General features: G+C 38.6%; 1 protein-coding gene across 1 annotated transcript in view; it reads left to right on the top strand.

Annotated features, from left to right (window-relative positions):
• The window catches only part of CASP2 (caspase 2), a 28,403-nt gene extending 11,380 nt beyond the window's left edge, over window positions 1–17,023 (top strand). Inside the window, exons 2-10 of the mRNA XM_010717619.3 lie at window positions 900–1,067; window positions 3,695–3,770; window positions 5,223–5,311; window positions 6,641–6,817; window positions 9,553–9,681; window positions 10,117–10,207; window positions 13,637–13,786; window positions 13,880–13,989; window positions 15,093–17,023. Coding sequence (XP_010715921.1) covers window positions 900–1,067; window positions 3,695–3,770; window positions 5,223–5,311; window positions 6,641–6,817; window positions 9,553–9,681; window positions 10,117–10,207; window positions 13,637–13,786; window positions 13,880–13,989; window positions 15,093–15,227 — 1,125 coding nt within the window. The 3' untranslated portion in view covers window positions 15,228–17,023. The remainder of the gene's footprint in view (window positions 1–899; window positions 1,068–3,694; window positions 3,771–5,222; window positions 5,312–6,640; window positions 6,818–9,552; window positions 9,682–10,116; window positions 10,208–13,636; window positions 13,787–13,879; window positions 13,990–15,092) is intronic.
• Window positions 17,024–17,650: the final 627 nt, after the last annotated feature.

Raw genomic sequence — 17,650 nt, 5'->3', positions numbered from 1 at the left:
CCAAACAGTGTGATGAGACAAAAGCCGAAGTACTTTTAAGAACAAACAGGATTAATTTTATAAATGGAAACATGATGGTGTGAAAATCTTCTGTAGCAGACTATATACATGTGCAACTTAAGGCTTTTTTTCCCTTGTGATTGCTAACGTAGTGTTAGTACTTTGTTCTATGTAACTCACCAACCATTTCATAGGAGAAATCTTGGATTGAAGTGGCAATTCAAAGAAAGTAAAATGAATTCCATGGGACTTGTAAAACCTATTTTCAGTAACTAATATTTTAGTATGTGATGTTTCAGTTTTCTTAACAGGGAGGGCTTTTACAAGTTAGACAGTTTGTTTGCAAATGTCCTATGACTGTTTTACGGAAACAAAAATTTGATTTTTAGTTGTTTCCTTTTCTAATATATTGCTAGGCTTCATTGGCATAAATGAAACACATTATACATACATGGTATCTTTTTGGAATTCACTACAGGAAATGAGTGTTTTCCATGACACTTTCCAAGGGCTTTGTGTATTAGTACATGAGACGCTTACATTGAGCACTAGTGGAAATGGATTCTGGACTTTGTGTTTGGTGAGGGTAAATAGGTACTATTCAGATAGTAACTGGAAGTAGGAGATTAGAGAGAAGAGGGTGTACTACTGTCTATGGTAATGTGTGAATTGTTGGCTTGCTGTGTTGTCATATACTCTCTCCCTTGAGCTGGTAGGAACAGAAGGGTGGCAGTGAAATCAACTAGAAAAAGCCATTTAAATGTGATCTAACACAGCTAAATATGGTAATGGAACATTTACATGAAGGAAAAAGATTGAGTTGTTCTGAAGCTTAACTGAAAATAAATTGCATTGGGGTAATACCTAGAGTGTGAATTTTGTTTCTTCTTTTTATCTAGGCCAAGTCCGGAAGCTTCAGCCAAAATGTGGAATTCCTGAATTTGTTGCCCAAGAGAGGCCCTAATGCCTTTTCAGCCTTCTGTGAAGCTCTACAAGAAACCAAACAGCAGCACCTGGCAGAAACAATCTTGAAGACAGAATCCAGCTTGAGACATGGAATTGCAAGGGTACAACATTTTTAAAAAATAAAACATGGACTGCATTAGGATTGGGTTTGGACACAGATACATGTTTTTCATATGCTTAGAAAAAAAATTATTAGAAAGGAAAGGATGGCATTTAGTTGCAAGTTGATACTGCCCTGCAGTAGCCTTAGGGTAAAAGAACAAAATGAATTTGGGATGAAGAGAATTTTTACAGAGAAGTGGGGAATGGTTAAGGTTGGCAGGGACCTCTGGAAGTAATCTGGTCCAACCCCTTTCTCAAGCAGGGCCATTTTGAACAGGTTTCCCAGGACCATGTCCAGGCTCTTTTTTTTATTATTTCTAAGGATGGGGACTCTACAGCCTCTGTGGGCAACCTCTGTCAGCACTCAGTTACCCACACAATTGTGTCCAGGTGTTCAGACAAAATCTCTTATGTTCTTGTTTGAGTGCATTACCTCTTCTCATGCCTGAGTGTTACTGAGTTATCTCTAGATCTATCTGTGGCCGAAACAGGAGGACTGCAGGCCCACAGCCAAAAAAGGGAGATGGGGGTCAACGATCTTAGGAGGGAAGTTGATTTACTAATCATAATAGTGGAAATACAAGTTAATTGGGATTGAAGCTAATAAACCAAGTAAATGAGAGAGAGGGTGTCCAAAACCAAAGACCCTACTCTAAAGCTGATGGTGAGATGGCTAGGAAGCATGCATTGCTGAGACAAGCAGTGAAAGGGAGAGTAGTCTCGTGACTTGGAAGCAGTTTTTCCCTCTGAATGGAAAACAGAATCACAAAGTCCTCTGGGGCATGTAGTTCTTCTTTTCTGAGAACCAGGTACCCAGAAAGGAACTGGAGCATTAACTCTTCAACTCCCAGTGCTCTACATGATGTTATGATGTGGAATACCACTGACAAAAATCATAAAACCATGACACTGGGCATCACTGAAAGGAATGTCTCCCTTCAGTGTTTGTGCTCACTGGTAAGGTCCCCAAGACTTCTGTATTCCAAGCTAAGCAGTCCCAGTTTTCTCAGCATTTCCTCATATGAGAGGTGCTCAACTACCTTAGTCATATTTGAAGCTCTTTTTTAGGCTCTTTCCAGTACGTCACTTTCTTTTACTGGGAAGCCCTGAACTGGATACCGTACTTCAGGTGTGGCCTCACTGGACCTAAGTAGAAGGGAAGATTCACCTCATTTGATCTAATCTGCTGGCAAGGCTCATAATGCAGCCTGGGATACCATTAACTTTCTTTGCCACAAAAGGCACATTGCAGGCACATGTTCAACTTGGTATCTACCAGGGTCCCTAAGACATTTTCTTCAAAGCTGCTTTCCAGACAGTCAGCTCCCACCAAATGTGATTATTCCTCCCCACATGCAGTATTTTGCACTTCTTGTTGAATTCCGTGATGTTTGTGGGCATTCCTACATCTGACACACTCTGATGTATCATCAAGAATGTAAAAGCTGCAAAAATATGTATTTTTTCTAAAATCTTTTAATTTAGTGTTCTTTGAGTAGAAAGCTACTTAGTATCTGCAGTTGTTAACATTAGATAGAAGGAAGAATTTAATAAAAATTCAGTATTCTCAGTGCACTGTAAAAGATGGAAGTCTAGTAAACATTTTATACTAAGGAATAAAGACTAGAATGATATTTTTGAGCAGAGATATTACCTTATTAAAATGTAGAAATTATTATACTAAAAAAAAATGAAGTCTTGAAAACAACCAGAAAGAGGAGTTATTGAATGAAACAAGTCTTGTCTAAAATTAGGAGGATGTGATACCTCATCCTAGGATGTCCCAGCATGGGATTTGAGTGAAGGTAGGGATGAGTAAATGAAGGAAGGAAACTGTCATTAGCAGGAATTGCTGTTATCATATCATGAACTCTTTTATTTGGATTATATATTGGATTTTATTTGGATTATATTGTGTCTTATGTTAAATTGTATATAATATATAAAAAATATACAAGGGTTGCTGCAAAAATAATGCCTCTTATTTCATTATGATGTTCCACAATGACAGAGGCTGATGATGGTATGGCAGTGGAGGCCGAACTTTCCCACCAATATTCCATTACATTTTTTTGCTTTGCAACAGATGGAAGCAGAGTGGCAGTCTGACAAAATGGCGTATGAAGCATTGAAGAACTGAATTCCTCAGTGTGGAAAAAATGGCAGCCACTGACATTTGTCAGCACTTGCTGAATGTTTTTGGAGACAAAACAATAGATGTGAGCACAATGAGACGATGGGTGGTGCATTTCAAGCAACAACATAATCATAGCACTGTAAAACAGTGGCTCAGCTCCAATGGTGCAGAATTTTAGAATCACAGCATGCAGGCTCTTCTTCATCATTGGTGAAAGAGCATAGGTAGTGGTGGTGGCTGTGTTGAAAAGTAGTATTTTGTAGCTGAGAATGTATCAAGAAGTGTTTTTGTGCTCTTTGTATCTTTTGTCGTTTCCATGGAAACAAATAGGAGGCGTTACTTTTGGAGTGATCTAAGTATTACAGTACGTCATGTATTGTATGTAAATATCTGTGTCATTGTCTGTGATACCTACAGCCTTATTCTATAGAGAAAAAAAAAATAGGTATCTTTTGCCAATTTTTTAAGGATTTATTGCATGTCTTGTAGCTTGAACAGCGTTATGGATCAGATCTTCCACTTCCTCTGAGTGAATCATGTAATTCAAAGAGACCACGCTTGATTGGTGAGTCACACAATACATCATGAAAACTTGATTATCAACTGTCTGGTTGGTTGCCTCTAATTTCCTAATGCTCTGTTATCTCAATTTCAGAAATAATCTTGACACCACTTAGCTCATCCTAAGAATACAAACATGGGAATGAACTGACTGTATTATGATAAGATATAAGAGGCAAAATTAGTCTGGAAAATGACATTTAAGTAGCATAGTGGAAGAGAAAACCTGATTAGTTAGCTTCATTTATTCATGTAGGAGATTTCATTGCTTAAATAGAATGGGTCAGCTGTAAAATTTTAGATATTCAAAGAATTTCTTTTTTGTTTAAGGCGTACAATAGAATGCAAGTGAACTAGAACTGTGGAAGGATACTAATAATTGGCAGTATTCCAACTTTTTTCTTAACAAATGATTTCAAGTACGAGACGTTATCTATGTAATGTCAGCTGAAATGGATAACTGTATTCCATTGAATTCAGCAAATCAACTTTACCTCAGCAGGCATTTGTGATTTAGGTTAGGGAGCTGGTTTTTGGAATGAATCTCCTTGTTAGATTTCATGTTACCTCTGGTAACACCTGGACAGTACTAATTTACCTTAACCACAACTTTGGTGTTGTGCTGCTTACTACTAGGAGCTCTGTCTGATATTAAAGATCAAATGTATAGGTTTGAAATCGTTTTTGGTTGTTGTTTTGTTGGCTGTTGTTTTAGGTATGAAGGTTATAGGTTTTTTAGATAGCATGTGTTTCTCCAGTTGGGAGAAATGCTCAAAATGCTAAAAAGTATTTCAAAAGAGACCATGAACTTTTTAACTGAACTATTAACTCTCTTTTTTCAGGACAAGGGATTGAGCATCTCTTAATGTTAATTAATTGATTCTCATTCCCCTTGTCTGCTGCTGACCGAGTTGTTCAGAGACAGATAAACAACACAAAAAGAGCATTGCACTTTACGGAAGGAAAACTATCCAGTTTCATCACTAATGCACCAGTTGAGCATAAAATGAGATCTCCAATTGTATCCAGCAAGAATGGAAATCTTTTATGAAAGGAAAAGCACTACTCTATTTGAATGCTTCTAGTAATAGTTCATCAGCTTAACTGGAGAATGGATGAGATACTGTGCAAAAAGACAGAAAAGCACTGCTTTAATTTTCAATATAAATTCTGTTCTTATACTCAGTAAAACTAAATTTGCTAGGCCTTAGGTTAATCTACAAAAAAGACAGAATATAAAATGTGTTGCCAATTAGAAGTATATTGGAAAAGTGTATTTTTTATATTTGTTTTTTACGGTATGTGTAATGTCTTTGATCAAGCAAAATGTTCAGACATACAAGTTGTATAAGACATGAATATGCCTTAGACCACATTATTTCTGAATTTGCAAATACAGAGGGTTTGTAGCTAGAATTTTTGTTATTATTTATATTTTTCTTTTGCACAAAACTAGTGGAACGTTCTTTGGACAGTGGAGATGGCCCTTCGATTCCTCCAGTGAAGCACTGCACTCCTGAATTCTATCATGACCACCAGCACTTAGTAAGTTGTTGATAGAGAAAATCTCCTTCAAAGGTGAAATATTTAGATATATCAGCTGATACACACTACTTAAAACTGAGTAAAAACACATACTTCATTATGGGTACATGTTAGTGTTATGGTGTGTTTATGTGTGACTGCAAGTAACTGTACAATATTAGAACTATTTTTCAGCTCACAGTCACAATTGTGGCTCTTTTAATTTTCTACTGTATCAGGAAAAGTCTCCTTAGGTGCAGAAATAAGATCAGGATTCTGTGCAGTAGTGAGCAGAAGAACCTGAATTTCTAATCCTTTTATTTATCTTCAGAAGTTATATAGATAGTCATAATTATTTTTCTGTTTGTTCCATTTGTAAAGCATAGGTTGTGGTGGTGTAGGCTTAAGAAAAAGAAATAATTTTTTGTGATAGTGCAGACACATTAGTAGGATTACACTACAACTTAACTCTTAACACTTAACTCTTCTGTAACAGGCTCTCTGTTCAATAAAACATTTTTCATGGCTTTTTTTTTTTTTTCTTTTTTTGTAACTGTTGGGGAGACCTAATTTGCCAACATCAGCATGAGTCTGGCTTAATTTCTTTTTATATCTGTGTCTGGTTACACTGTATTTGATATGCTTCTTCAGTATTAAATTTCACTTCCAATTTGCAGGGATGTTATTACCAATTTATTATTAGTTTGTTGTTGGTAGAGTGGAAGGGGCAAGGTGGTTTTGAAGACACCCTTCTTAAATTAGTTTTTTTCCCTATTAACTTTTCTTGTCATCCGTGCTACTTTGAAGATCCATGATTTATTGCTGCCTGCTGCTACAGTTGCCCTCACTCACAGGCTGTTTTACATCTCTTCTTGCTCCCAACCACAATTAGGAAATGTAAGCTAAATTTTGCTTAATGTTTTCCTAGGGCCTTTGGTGAGTATGACCAAAACTTGTTTGGCCCTGCAGGGGTATGTGTGGAAGGTGAAAAGCATTAGCAAGAGCTAACTCACAGTTAGAAATGTTCAATCTATTTTCCTTATAAAACAGGAAATAAGGCAAGCTATTACAACATCTTATTAATATTGTTGTAGGATCATTAGCTGTGGAAGCTTGCAGAAACAGTTGCCTTTGAGACCTTTTGCAATATTTGCTATATTAAAAAAAACAAAACAACAACAACAACAACAAACCAATATTTCTTTTACCTCTATTGTTTTTGTGCCTCCTCAAACTAGAAATCCTACATATCATTAGTAATTAAGTTGGTATATGGGGATTGGTGTTATACACAGACTCTATTATCTTCTTGCATAGTCTAAATATACCAATTTTAAATCTTCTTCTCAGGCATACAAACTGATATCAGAGCCCCGAGGCTTAGCACTTATTCTCAGCAATATCCATTTCAGCAGTGAAAAGGACTTGGAATATCGTTCAGGTGGAGATGTGGACTGTGCTTCCCTAGAGCTGCTTTTCAAGCATCTTGGATATCAAGTGACTGTCTTTCATGATCAAAGTGCAGAGGTAAGGGAGATCCTATTACTACTACTTTAGAACCAGTATGGCTGAGTTTGTAGCTGTGATGCTGACCAGTGTAAGCATCTGTTAAAGTGCTTCAATATCTCAGCTAGACTCCAGTGTTAGTATAAAACCTCTGTAAAGCAACAGTTGCTGTCTCCTTTGTTAAATCCGTATGTACCAACTCCAATATTTGCTGTGTCCCCCACCATTAACCAATATGGAAGAAGTCACAGAATCATATAATCACCAAGGTTGGAAGAGACCTCCAAGATCATCAAGTCCAACTGTCCACCTACCACCAATATTTCTCCACTAAACCATGTTCCTTAGTACAATATCTAAACATCTCCAGGTGTGGTGACTCCACCAGCTCCCTGGACAGCCCATTCCAGTGCCTGACTGCTCTTTCAAGAAGAAATTTTTCCTAATATCCAACCTGAACATCCCTGGCACATCTTGAGTCCATTGCCTTTTGTCCTATTGCTAGTTTCAGAGGAGAATATGCCAATCCTCACTTCACCACAACCTCCTTTCAGGTAGAGAGCTGTAAGATCTTCCCCAAGTGTCTTTCAGAGTAAACTGTCCCAGTTTCCTCAGCCACTCATCAGAAGACTTGTCCTCCTGACCCCTCACCAGCTTCATTGCCCTTTTCTGGACATGCACCTGGGCCTCAGTGTCTTTCTTGTAGAAAGGGGCCCAAAACTGAGCACAGTACTTAAGGAGCAACCACACCAGAGCTGCGTACCAGGGAATGATCACTTCCCTGCTCCTGCTGGCAGCACTATTTCTGATAAAAGCTAGGATGCCATGGGCTTTCTTAGCTATCTGGCTCATGCTAACCTGCTGGCTCGTGATTAGCTGAGCACTGACCAACACCCCCAGGCCCATTTCTCCCACACAGTCTTCCAGCCATTCTGCCTCAAGCCTGTAGCATTACTTGGGGTTATTATGGCCAAAGTGCAGGATCTGGCACTTGGTCTTGTTGAAGTTCATCCCAATGGCCTCAGTCCAGGTATCCAGCCTGTCCAGATCACTCTGTAGGACCTTCCTATCCCCAGTCAGATCAACACTTCCTCTTAATTAGTGTCATCTGCAGCCTTACTGAGGGTGCACTCAGTCCCCTCATCTAGGTCATCAATAAAGACATTAGCAGGACAGACTCCAGTACTAATCTCTGAGGAGCACCACTCGTGACCAACCAGTCACCAACTAGATTTAGCTCCATTCACCACCTGGCCTGGCCATCCAGTCAGTTCTTCTCCCAGCAAAGAGCGCACCTGTCCAAGCCATGGGTTATCAGCTTCTCCAGGACAAAACTGTGGGAGACAGCATCAAAAGCTTTGCTGAAATCTAAGTAGATGATGTCAATAGCCTTTCCCTCACCCACCAGGCAAGTCGCAAGATTGTAGAAGGAGATCAGGTTGGTCAAGCAGGACCTGCCTTTTGTGAAACCATGCTGGTTGGACCTGATTGTCAAACAGTCCTGCAAATGCTATGTGATCTCTTCTGTAACCTTCCCTGGCACCAACGTCAGGTTGACAGGTCTGTAGTTTCCTGGATCCTCCTTATGACTCTTCTTGTAGAGGGGAGTAACATTGGCAAGATTCCAGTCCTCTGGGACCTTTCTGGTTGACCAGGAGTGCAGATATATGATGGAAAGCGGCATGGCAATCTCAACCACCAGCTCCTTTCCCCTTTGGGTGAATCCCATCTGGCCCCATGGACTTGTGACAGTCCAGGTAGAGTAGCAGCTCTTTAAATGTTTCCACCTGAATTGAGGGGTTTAATACTTCTTCCCATCTCAGACTTCCTAGTCAGGGAGTAAAGTTCTCCAAAACTAATCAGTCTGACTTTTAAAGACAGATGTAAAGAAGGCACTGAGAACCTCAACCTTTTCCTTATTCCGAGTGGTCATGTTCGCTGCCGCATCCAGTAAAGGATGGAGATTGTCCTTAGCCCTCATCTTACTGTTAATCTGTTTGTAAGAAAAAGGTTTTTGTTCTCTTTTACTACAGCAGCCAGGTTGAATTCAAGCTGAGGTTTTGCATTTCTGATTTTCTCCCTACATATCGTAACAGCTTCTTTGTACTATTCCCTAAGATGTCTATCTCTTATTCCAAAAGAGGTAGACTCTTTCTCCTGGAGCCTCAAAAGAAGTTCCCTGTTCATCCACACTGGTCTTCCCCACCAGCTCATCTTAGGGCATGGAGGACAGCCTGCTCCTGCACCTTTAAGACTTCTTTTTTGAGGGGTGTCCAGCCTTCCTGGGCCCTTTTATCCTTCAGGACTGAATCCCAAAAGACCCTCCCTAACAGTGTCCTGACTAGTTCAAAGTCCACCTTCAAGAATTCCAAGGTAGCAGTTTGCTGGCTCCCCTCTTGACTTCACCAAGAATAGAGAACTCTGCCATTTCATGGTTGCTCTGCCCTAGACAGCTCCTGATCTCTACATCCCTCATCAGTCCTCCTTCTTCTGTGAACAGTAGGTATCAGTGCAGCTAAGTCCAAGTGATTCCTGCTAAACAGTGTTATACTTAAGACTGAATGATACGTAAAAGAATATTTTTTTCTATATTATGGAACAGAAATCTTTTGTCCTGCGTATGTATGTAGGGTTTATTCTGTAATAGGAGAGCCATAGCTTAGGAAAATCTAAGCCATTCAATATTTTTCCCTGGACATTAACCCATTTTCCCCACGTAATTCTGGGAAGCATGAAATAATTCTTCTTTCTTACAGGAAATGGAGAGTGCATTGGAGAGATTTTCTAAGCTGCCAGACCATCAGGATGTGGATTCCTGTATTGTAGCTTTACTTTCCCACGGTGTAGAGGGTGGGGTTTATGGCACTGATGGCAAACTCCTACAGGTATATTTACTCTGTCCTGATGTGTTGTAGTTACATCTTGGAAAGTGAAAATGGAAAGAGGGAAAAAAAACAGAAGGGGATGGGGAGACTGAGGATTTTACTCTTTTTAAATAAAAAGCAAAAATAAGAGCTTGTGTAAAGAAAATGGTAGCAATAGCTATGAGAAGTCTGTAAGATAAGGAATGACATAAATATTTGTTAGATGATAAGTTGTTACTCCTTTTTCTCTTTACATGCACGTACCAGGTAGAGCACGTGAACTCAAACTAACAGGAGCCCAGAGTGGGGAGGTGGGAGGATGTTTGTGATGCAGTGAGTTTGGAGATAAAAGAGTAGTGAGGTAATAACCAAAATATGAGGAAGCAAAGTGAGTCTGGGATTGGCTAACAAAGGTTGCTGTAAAGAATATTTGGATTATTTTTTTTCTTCTCTCAGTTGCAGGAGGCTTTCAGGCTCTTTGATAATGCAAACTGCCCCAATCTCCAGAATAAGCCCAAAATGTTCTTTATTCAGGCCTGTCGGGGAGGTGAGTGCCTAAATACTAGAAGCTGTGATTTGTCATCCCATTAAGGCTCATTTTACACACGTACACGCCCTCACATTCAACTTGCTGTCAACTCTCCTCTTTGCTTCTCTCAGGTGTAAGTGGGATCCATATTCACCTCCCTCTGCCCTGCTGCTGCCACTGCATCTGTTGCTCTGTAAGTGTCTTCTGTTCTGCATGAGGTGTGTGCATTGACTTGCAGACCACAGAGCACCTCAGAGACGTAAAGCTCTATATATTCATATATATTATATATGAATTACTATATATGAGTTATTTAATAGATGAGTTACATAACTCATATATTAAGACTTCCTCTTGTTATACCTGCAATAGGGGGAAAGGGGCTTATGGTGCATCGAATTAAAGCACAGCATGAAGCGGTACACTAGCATTCGAGTCTTGCATGAGTCCGTGTCTCTCCCTTGATCTTGGATATATTGTTTCTTGTGGTGCCTCATGAGCTATCAGAGTAGACTGCTATTTGTTCTTTGTTTTCTTTTTCTTTAATCAGTCTCCTATTTTCAACCTTTTTCACATGCAACTATCAAACTCATTTAATTCTCATAAATTGTTATTTTTCCAATCTATATGTTCCTATCATTTTCTTCTTAATTCTGCTGTTCGCTTTTCCTCCTGTTGTAACTAAACATATCTATAACAATCTACCCTTCAGATATGCAAATGACCAAATTTCTTCCTTCATATGGACTTTCACAAATAACTGTGAAACTAGGAGTACTCCAAAGAGAAGTTTTGTCTTGGATAGCTTTTGGTTTTTTCTTTTGTGATAGAGAAGTTCTGTTTTCTAGCATGTATCCTTTTTCCCCTATTTTTCTTTTGTTCCTTGCATTTGTTTCCTCTTTTTTTCCCAATTTTTAGCTGGTTTATAGTTTGACCTGTAACCAAGAGCATGTTTCATTCACCTGTTACCTACTCATGTTTAATCCTAACGCAGCAAAAAATGTAAAGTCTATGTAAAGCATTGTGGGTGTCACAAATATTTGATCCTTTAAGCATTTGGGAATACTGTAATATGCATTTTTAGCAGTATGAATTTGATGTGATTATATTCCTTATGTTATTGAATCCTTAAATATTCTTCAACAAATACAAACGTGCAGACTAGTAACAGCATGAATATGAGTTTAATAAGTCAGAATTGACTCTGACCTAGTTAGGTAATAAGGTTTATCTTACTGTAATGTTACCATAATGTATCTGTTCAAGTTTACATCCATGTTTGTCCTTTTCTTTCCATGAGGGTTTCAGGAGGGAAAGAGTGAGAAACTTGCTATGCAGGATGCTATAGAAGTGGGATATTACAATAGGCAAAGGATTGAGACTTGAACAATTTAAAGGGAAAAAAAAATCTTCCTTTCACTAAATATGCCTTTTTAATCTGGCTTGTAAAGCTTAATTAGTAGTTAGAATGGAATGCAAATTATGAATCAACTGAGCAGTCAGTAAAAATGTGTACCTTTTCATACTGGTGTTCAAAGGTTAGCCAATACTACTTTTTAAATATATATATATTTAAAAGGCTGTATAAGTGGTGTAGACAACTTTAGGTTAGCAGTCAGTCTCTCTGTGTAACCATGCAAGTTAGCTGGAGCCAGCCAAAGTTAAGTGAGAAGTGCATAGGTTACTCTTTTTCACTAAGTTTACGTAATAAGCCTTGTCTTTTCTCTATAATTGACACGTTTTAAATTTTTAAAATCTTTAGATGTGTAGAATTTATGTGGTCTACTTCATTTCCAAAGGACCTTTGGCATGGGTCTGCTAAAGAATTGAAGTAGTCCACTTAAAGTCAAAGATCAAAAGCCAATGGTGACAGAAAGCAGTGGGAAAAGACAGTTTGTCAGATTTCACCATGACATAAAATGGGGCTTTAAAAGCCATTTAGCATCCGTATTTAAGATAGGAGTTGATTCAGCAAAGAGAAGAACTGCTATAAATACTGACAAATGTGCAGTTAGCAGTTACTAAAATTGATTGAGAAAAGAAGGTCTAGGAGCTTCAGGGAAATTCTAACGACTTGGATGGCAGTTATTGATGATACAAATTAGAGCTAAAATATGCAAAGTAATATCTTGACAGGGTTAATGCTTTACATTTTTAGTTACATTGTTGACAGGGATGGTGATTGAAGACAAATGCATGAGGAAGACATCTAATTCTGAATCTTTAATTAAAAAAGCTTTGACTTGATATGTGATATAGTGTGAATAATATACCTTGACTATAGAATTACGTGCATCTTCTCTGAAGTAACATACACTGTGAACAGTAGTCTAAAGTTTTAACATGACAGAGAACTAAAAGGGTTTGGAGAAGTGTAATAAAAGGAAGAGGGGAAAAAGAGTGGTTAAAAATGTAAAAACAATCCATTCCTACCTTTAAGAGAGGAAGAAGGAGCATAATGGGAGTACTCATTAAATTTTGAACTATAGCATGGAATCATAGGATACATGTAACCTGTTAGACAATCACATTCCTCCCACTGTTGCTTTCATTTCTGAGGAGAAGAACCCATCTTGTTGCCTTATGAACTGTCCATCTCCTGTACATAGTTACAACATGTAACCAATTCTGCTGCCTGTTAAAGGATTAGAAATGCAAGTACATTTCTTAGGCACAACATAGCAACAGAGACCTACTGCCATCATAAAAGGAAGGCCACTGAAGTGAATACTTGGGCTTCCTAAAACCAGAATCTCATCCATGCTGTTAGGAAGTAGAATAGTAGATTTTTATCATATAGTAGAATAACAGAAGGGCTAAATTATGTAGAAAGCCTGTAAAATAGGTTTATTTTTATTGCAACATAGATGGACTGTCAGTGTTACTGCCACTGTTATTAGTGTAGATTACAATGGAAAATCTTCATCATTTAAACAACAAATTGAGGCTATCTAGAATCATCACGGTACATACTATTGAATCCTGGAAAGGATGTTATATATTCTCCAGGTATTAAACTAGATCTCCATATACTGTAGATCTCTCTCTCTCTAGTGTTTGGGATGAAATTATTTTTTCCATTGCATGTACAATGATTTTGGTTGAAGTAAGTGGTGTTATAGTCAGAATTTTGAATGTGAAGTACTTGGTCACTATTTTCTTGGAGTTAGACCTTAGCAACTAAAATTATAGTTCAGTCAGCATGTAGACTAGCCATCACATTATGTTGAGCACATTCAGCAATCACTGGTATTTGTATTAGTTTGTGCAGAAGAGCTTTCAGATGAGTTTTTTAAAAAGCTAAAAAAGCTAACAGCTTGTGCAGAAACTGTCATCTTGACAACAGTTGTGGCATCGCTGACTGGAGCACAAAAGTAAGGAAAACAGTAATTCAGGATAATATTTTTTTTTTCTCCCTCTCTTATTTATTGCTGCACTAATCACCAGATGAGACAGACCGGGGGGTGGATCAAAGAGATGGCAAAGAACGGTCAGATTCCCCAGGCTGTGAGGAGAGTGATGCAAACAAGGAAGAAAATCTCAAGCTGCGTCTGCCTACATGCTCCGATATGATCTGTGGATATGCATGTTTGAAAGGTACTAGAATTAAGCACTAATTCTTAGGGTCTTAAGAGTTTCTGTATGTCCATCTTCCCCTGGAACTTTATCGTGCATACTCTTTCTTCTCAGGCACTGCAGCCATGCGCAACACCAAGCGTGGATCCTGGTATATCGAGGCACTCACCACTGTGTTTGCAGAGGAGTCCCGAGACACTCATGTGGCTGACATGTTGGTGAAGGTCAGCTGTAATGTCTTTCCTTTCATACACTTGCCTGGTCTCTGAAGAGCCTTCAATTTCAAGTTGCTAGGATTAATATACTCTTTAAGCAAATGTTGTTGCCCTATTCCTAGCAAAATTATTACTTCTTTCCTCATTTAGATAGATAAATAGATATAATTAGAGATAGATAATTATGTACAGTTCCACAGTAAATTAATAGAAGTAAGAAATGTGTCAAAGGTTTACGGGCTGGTTCGGCCCAGTTCCACGACTTGCCGGGCAGAGGGATTTCGCAAAATCCACGCCTCTGGAAAAGGGAAATAGGGGACCCCAAAATAATTAAAAACAGCGGTAATGATCTGAGGAGAAGCAAACTAATTTACTAAATATGGTATCGGAATGCAAGATAACACAAATATAATGAGAGAGAGTTGTCCAAAAGGTGGATAGGCCTCACCATAACACTGAGGTGAGATGCACAGTCCGGTTGAGCAGCAGGGAGGAGAGCCTGATGAAGAAGAGAGAGGTCAGATGACCTACTACGGCCTTATATCTGCTCTCCCTGAGCAGAAATGATAGCAACACAGCAAACAGTCTTCTGGGGAATGTAGCTCTTCTTCTCTTCTGGGGCGGGTACCTGGAACTGGAGTATTAACACTTTAACTTGAAGTGGACTACGTGATATTATGATGTGAAATACCAATAACCAAAAACCATAAAACCATGACAAAATGCTAGGTTTCTTTGGCTCCTTCTGTTGTGCTTGTGTTGGCCACATTGTGAATTTAGGAGATTAATCTAACTTGCCAAGTGTCACTTTTCTAGCATAGATATAGTTTATTTTTTCAGATAGATTCGGCCTGAACTGGCTCAGTACGTAGCAGTACAAGCACTTGTACTCACATAAGGGGAAAATTAAGGAAATGAGAGGAGAGTGAAGACTGCAGTGTGCTCACAGTAACTAGAGCTGCACCTTAGTTCTTTCTCTCTCCTGTAGTTTAGAAAGGCAGTATACTGGTGATTAATTAATAAGATAAACAATAATTTTTAAGTAAGAAAAGCAATGACACTTTGTCTTCTTAACACTTTCAATCATTTTACTTTTTTAATCTTACATTTAGGTGAATAGACAAATCAAGCAACGAGAAGGTTATGCCCCAGGCACAGAATTCCACCGCTGCAAGGAAATGTCAGAATACTGTAGTACACTCTGTCAGGACCTGTACCTATTTCCTGGTTATGTGCCAGGAAAATAACCCTACTGGCTCCACTGGAAGAGAGATACTGCCAAAGCTGTACTGAGTATGGATGTGTACATTTCTGTTCTCACCGGCATGACAGCAGATGCCAAGCAAGGAATGCTATTTCATGTTTAGCCAGTCCAGTTCTTAATGTCTTTTACTAAAATAAGGTGGCAGCTCATCATAATCTGATTCAGTTCAGGGGTTAAAATACTAATATCTGATTTATTTCGTCTGTATGGATTTTGGTGAAAAGAGATCAGCAGTATAACTGGGAAAATCTGAGAATGTCCTTTGGAAGGAGGCATAAGGACATTTCTTAGAAATGTGAATGTGAAAAGAGAAATAGACTATCCATACAAATTTTGGAAGAGATAAGCCTTTCGGAGAGGAAAATGATTCATAAAATGCTACTTATTTTATGCTTTTTTTTTTTTAAGTTTTTCTTGCCCAGTTCTTCATGTATGTCAGATCCTGTGCACAGTGAAGGAGAATCCTGCTCTCTAAAACAGGATATTGTTTTAAGTAATTAACATTTACAATCTATCTTGATCACTTGAAATCCATTTTTGTGCATTTTTTTCTGTAGCCAAGTTATCAAGAGAACTGCAAGACATCCCACGTTATTAGAAAAACAAATGGAAATTCAGTGTTTCTCACAGAGATCAGTGAGTGTCATTTAAATGCACCTGAAACAGTTTTGAATCAGGAAATTCTGGATTAGCTCCCCTTAGTCTAGGAGTGAACAGCTGTACAGAACATTATTTTTGATATTTTGTTTGCTCTAGTATCTGTGTGTCACAACAGGCACAGTATTCAGACCCTTCACCAACTTCTCAAGAGTCTTTAAATTGTACTGTATGACTGAACACCTGAAATCCCGCAACCCTGTAGAAAGGGCTCCTATATCTTCTGCTAATGAAAATATTCAAGGCAGTTCTTTAAAGACCAAGCATGCTGCCTGGATTATTTTTCACTGGCAGTCTGTTTCTCTTTCATTTAAAAGAGAAGAGTTTCACATTATTACTCTGATGTGTGGTGAGTTTTCTTTCTTCAGCCATGTTTGCCAAATGTCATTTTGACTGATCTGTCAGTAATGTTGTGGCATAATCCATCACTTTGTTTGGAAATTTCACGTGCATTCTCTTCATACTTGCCTCTTCCAAGTTGCAGTTACTCCCATGTGATGTGGTGCGGGGAGATGGGCATTGTTCTCTTCTGTGGTAGCCTGAATTCTGATGTACAAGATTGTGTATGGGCTACAGTCTGTACACTGGAGTTCCTGTCTTCTTCATTCTACAGCAATAAGGTGGCATAGTACTCTTAATGTGTAAGTGCATTTGTTTTTTTTATCTTTCTTCCAGGATAGAATTTTGAATAGGAAGCACAAAGGGATGTGGAGGGAGGCTGGAAAACTAGGTATGTGCTTTTCTATTGTTCTGCACAGGAAAATTAAGGCTGTGTTTTCTCCAGCTGACAAAGGTGCAACATTAAAATACATCTTGCACTTATCTAACACACAGCATGCGATAAATAAAACAAAAAACATTCCTGCCAATTGTTGCCTTACTTACACTGTTGAGGTTGTTGTACCTCCCTGGAGTACAAACACTTCCTACCCCAGTGCTCCCTCTTTGAAATGGTGCAATATTTTACAGATGTGTAGATTGATGAAGTAGACTGCTCTGAAAGATTAGATTTCAGTAGGATTGCATCAACTTGCATTATCACTGCCACTTTGGTATTTACTTTTTATATACTTGTATTTTACTGCCTGGAGGTGTCAAAATAAAGAATTCTTGTTTGATTAATCTGTGCAGTATCATCCATTTGGAGGGTTATACATCTGTGTAGAAATAGAACTTCTATAAGGAGAATTTTGCATAATTTCTGAAGGTAATACCTCCCTGAGGCACTTCTGAACTCTTGGGCAGAATCCTGCTGCTTGCTAGCTGGAACTAGTATGGGCTGCCTGTGGGGGGAAGGACCCAGAAAGGAGATGAAAATACAACAAGGAAAGATTATGAAAGCGGAGGAAGATGAGGGGGATCAGATTGCTACATGGAAACTATTATGAGAGACCTTGACCTGTTGTGTCTAAGACAGGTTACTACACGCAGCTGTGCAGCTGGCCCACCTTTAGAAATCAGCAGTGAGATCACTTCTGGGAGTTGAGATCTAGGTAATGTACCTATGTGATGCAGGGTGGAAGCCAGCAAGTGTGTGAAATAAGAAAATAAAAGTTCTGTTCTCATTACTGCCAGAATAAACCCCAATATTCAGATCCACTAGAAGCTGTTCTTTTACTCTCAGCTGTGACATCTCTTTTCATGAAAAAAAGTATACTGGTTTTTCAATAGTACCTAGTGCTGGTAGAATTCTAGTAGTAGTGTTCAGTAGAAAACCTATCTGTGCTGAAACTGTTACTAGTAATATAA

This window comes from Meleagris gallopavo, chromosome 1 (assembly GCF_000146605.3).
Source record: "Meleagris gallopavo isolate NT-WF06-2002-E0010 breed Aviagen turkey brand Nicholas breeding stock chromosome 1, Turkey_5.1, whole genome shotgun sequence".
NCBI lineage: Eukaryota > Metazoa > Chordata > Aves > Galliformes > Phasianidae > Meleagris > Meleagris gallopavo.
This window is presented reverse-complemented; position numbering and strand designations above follow the sequence as displayed.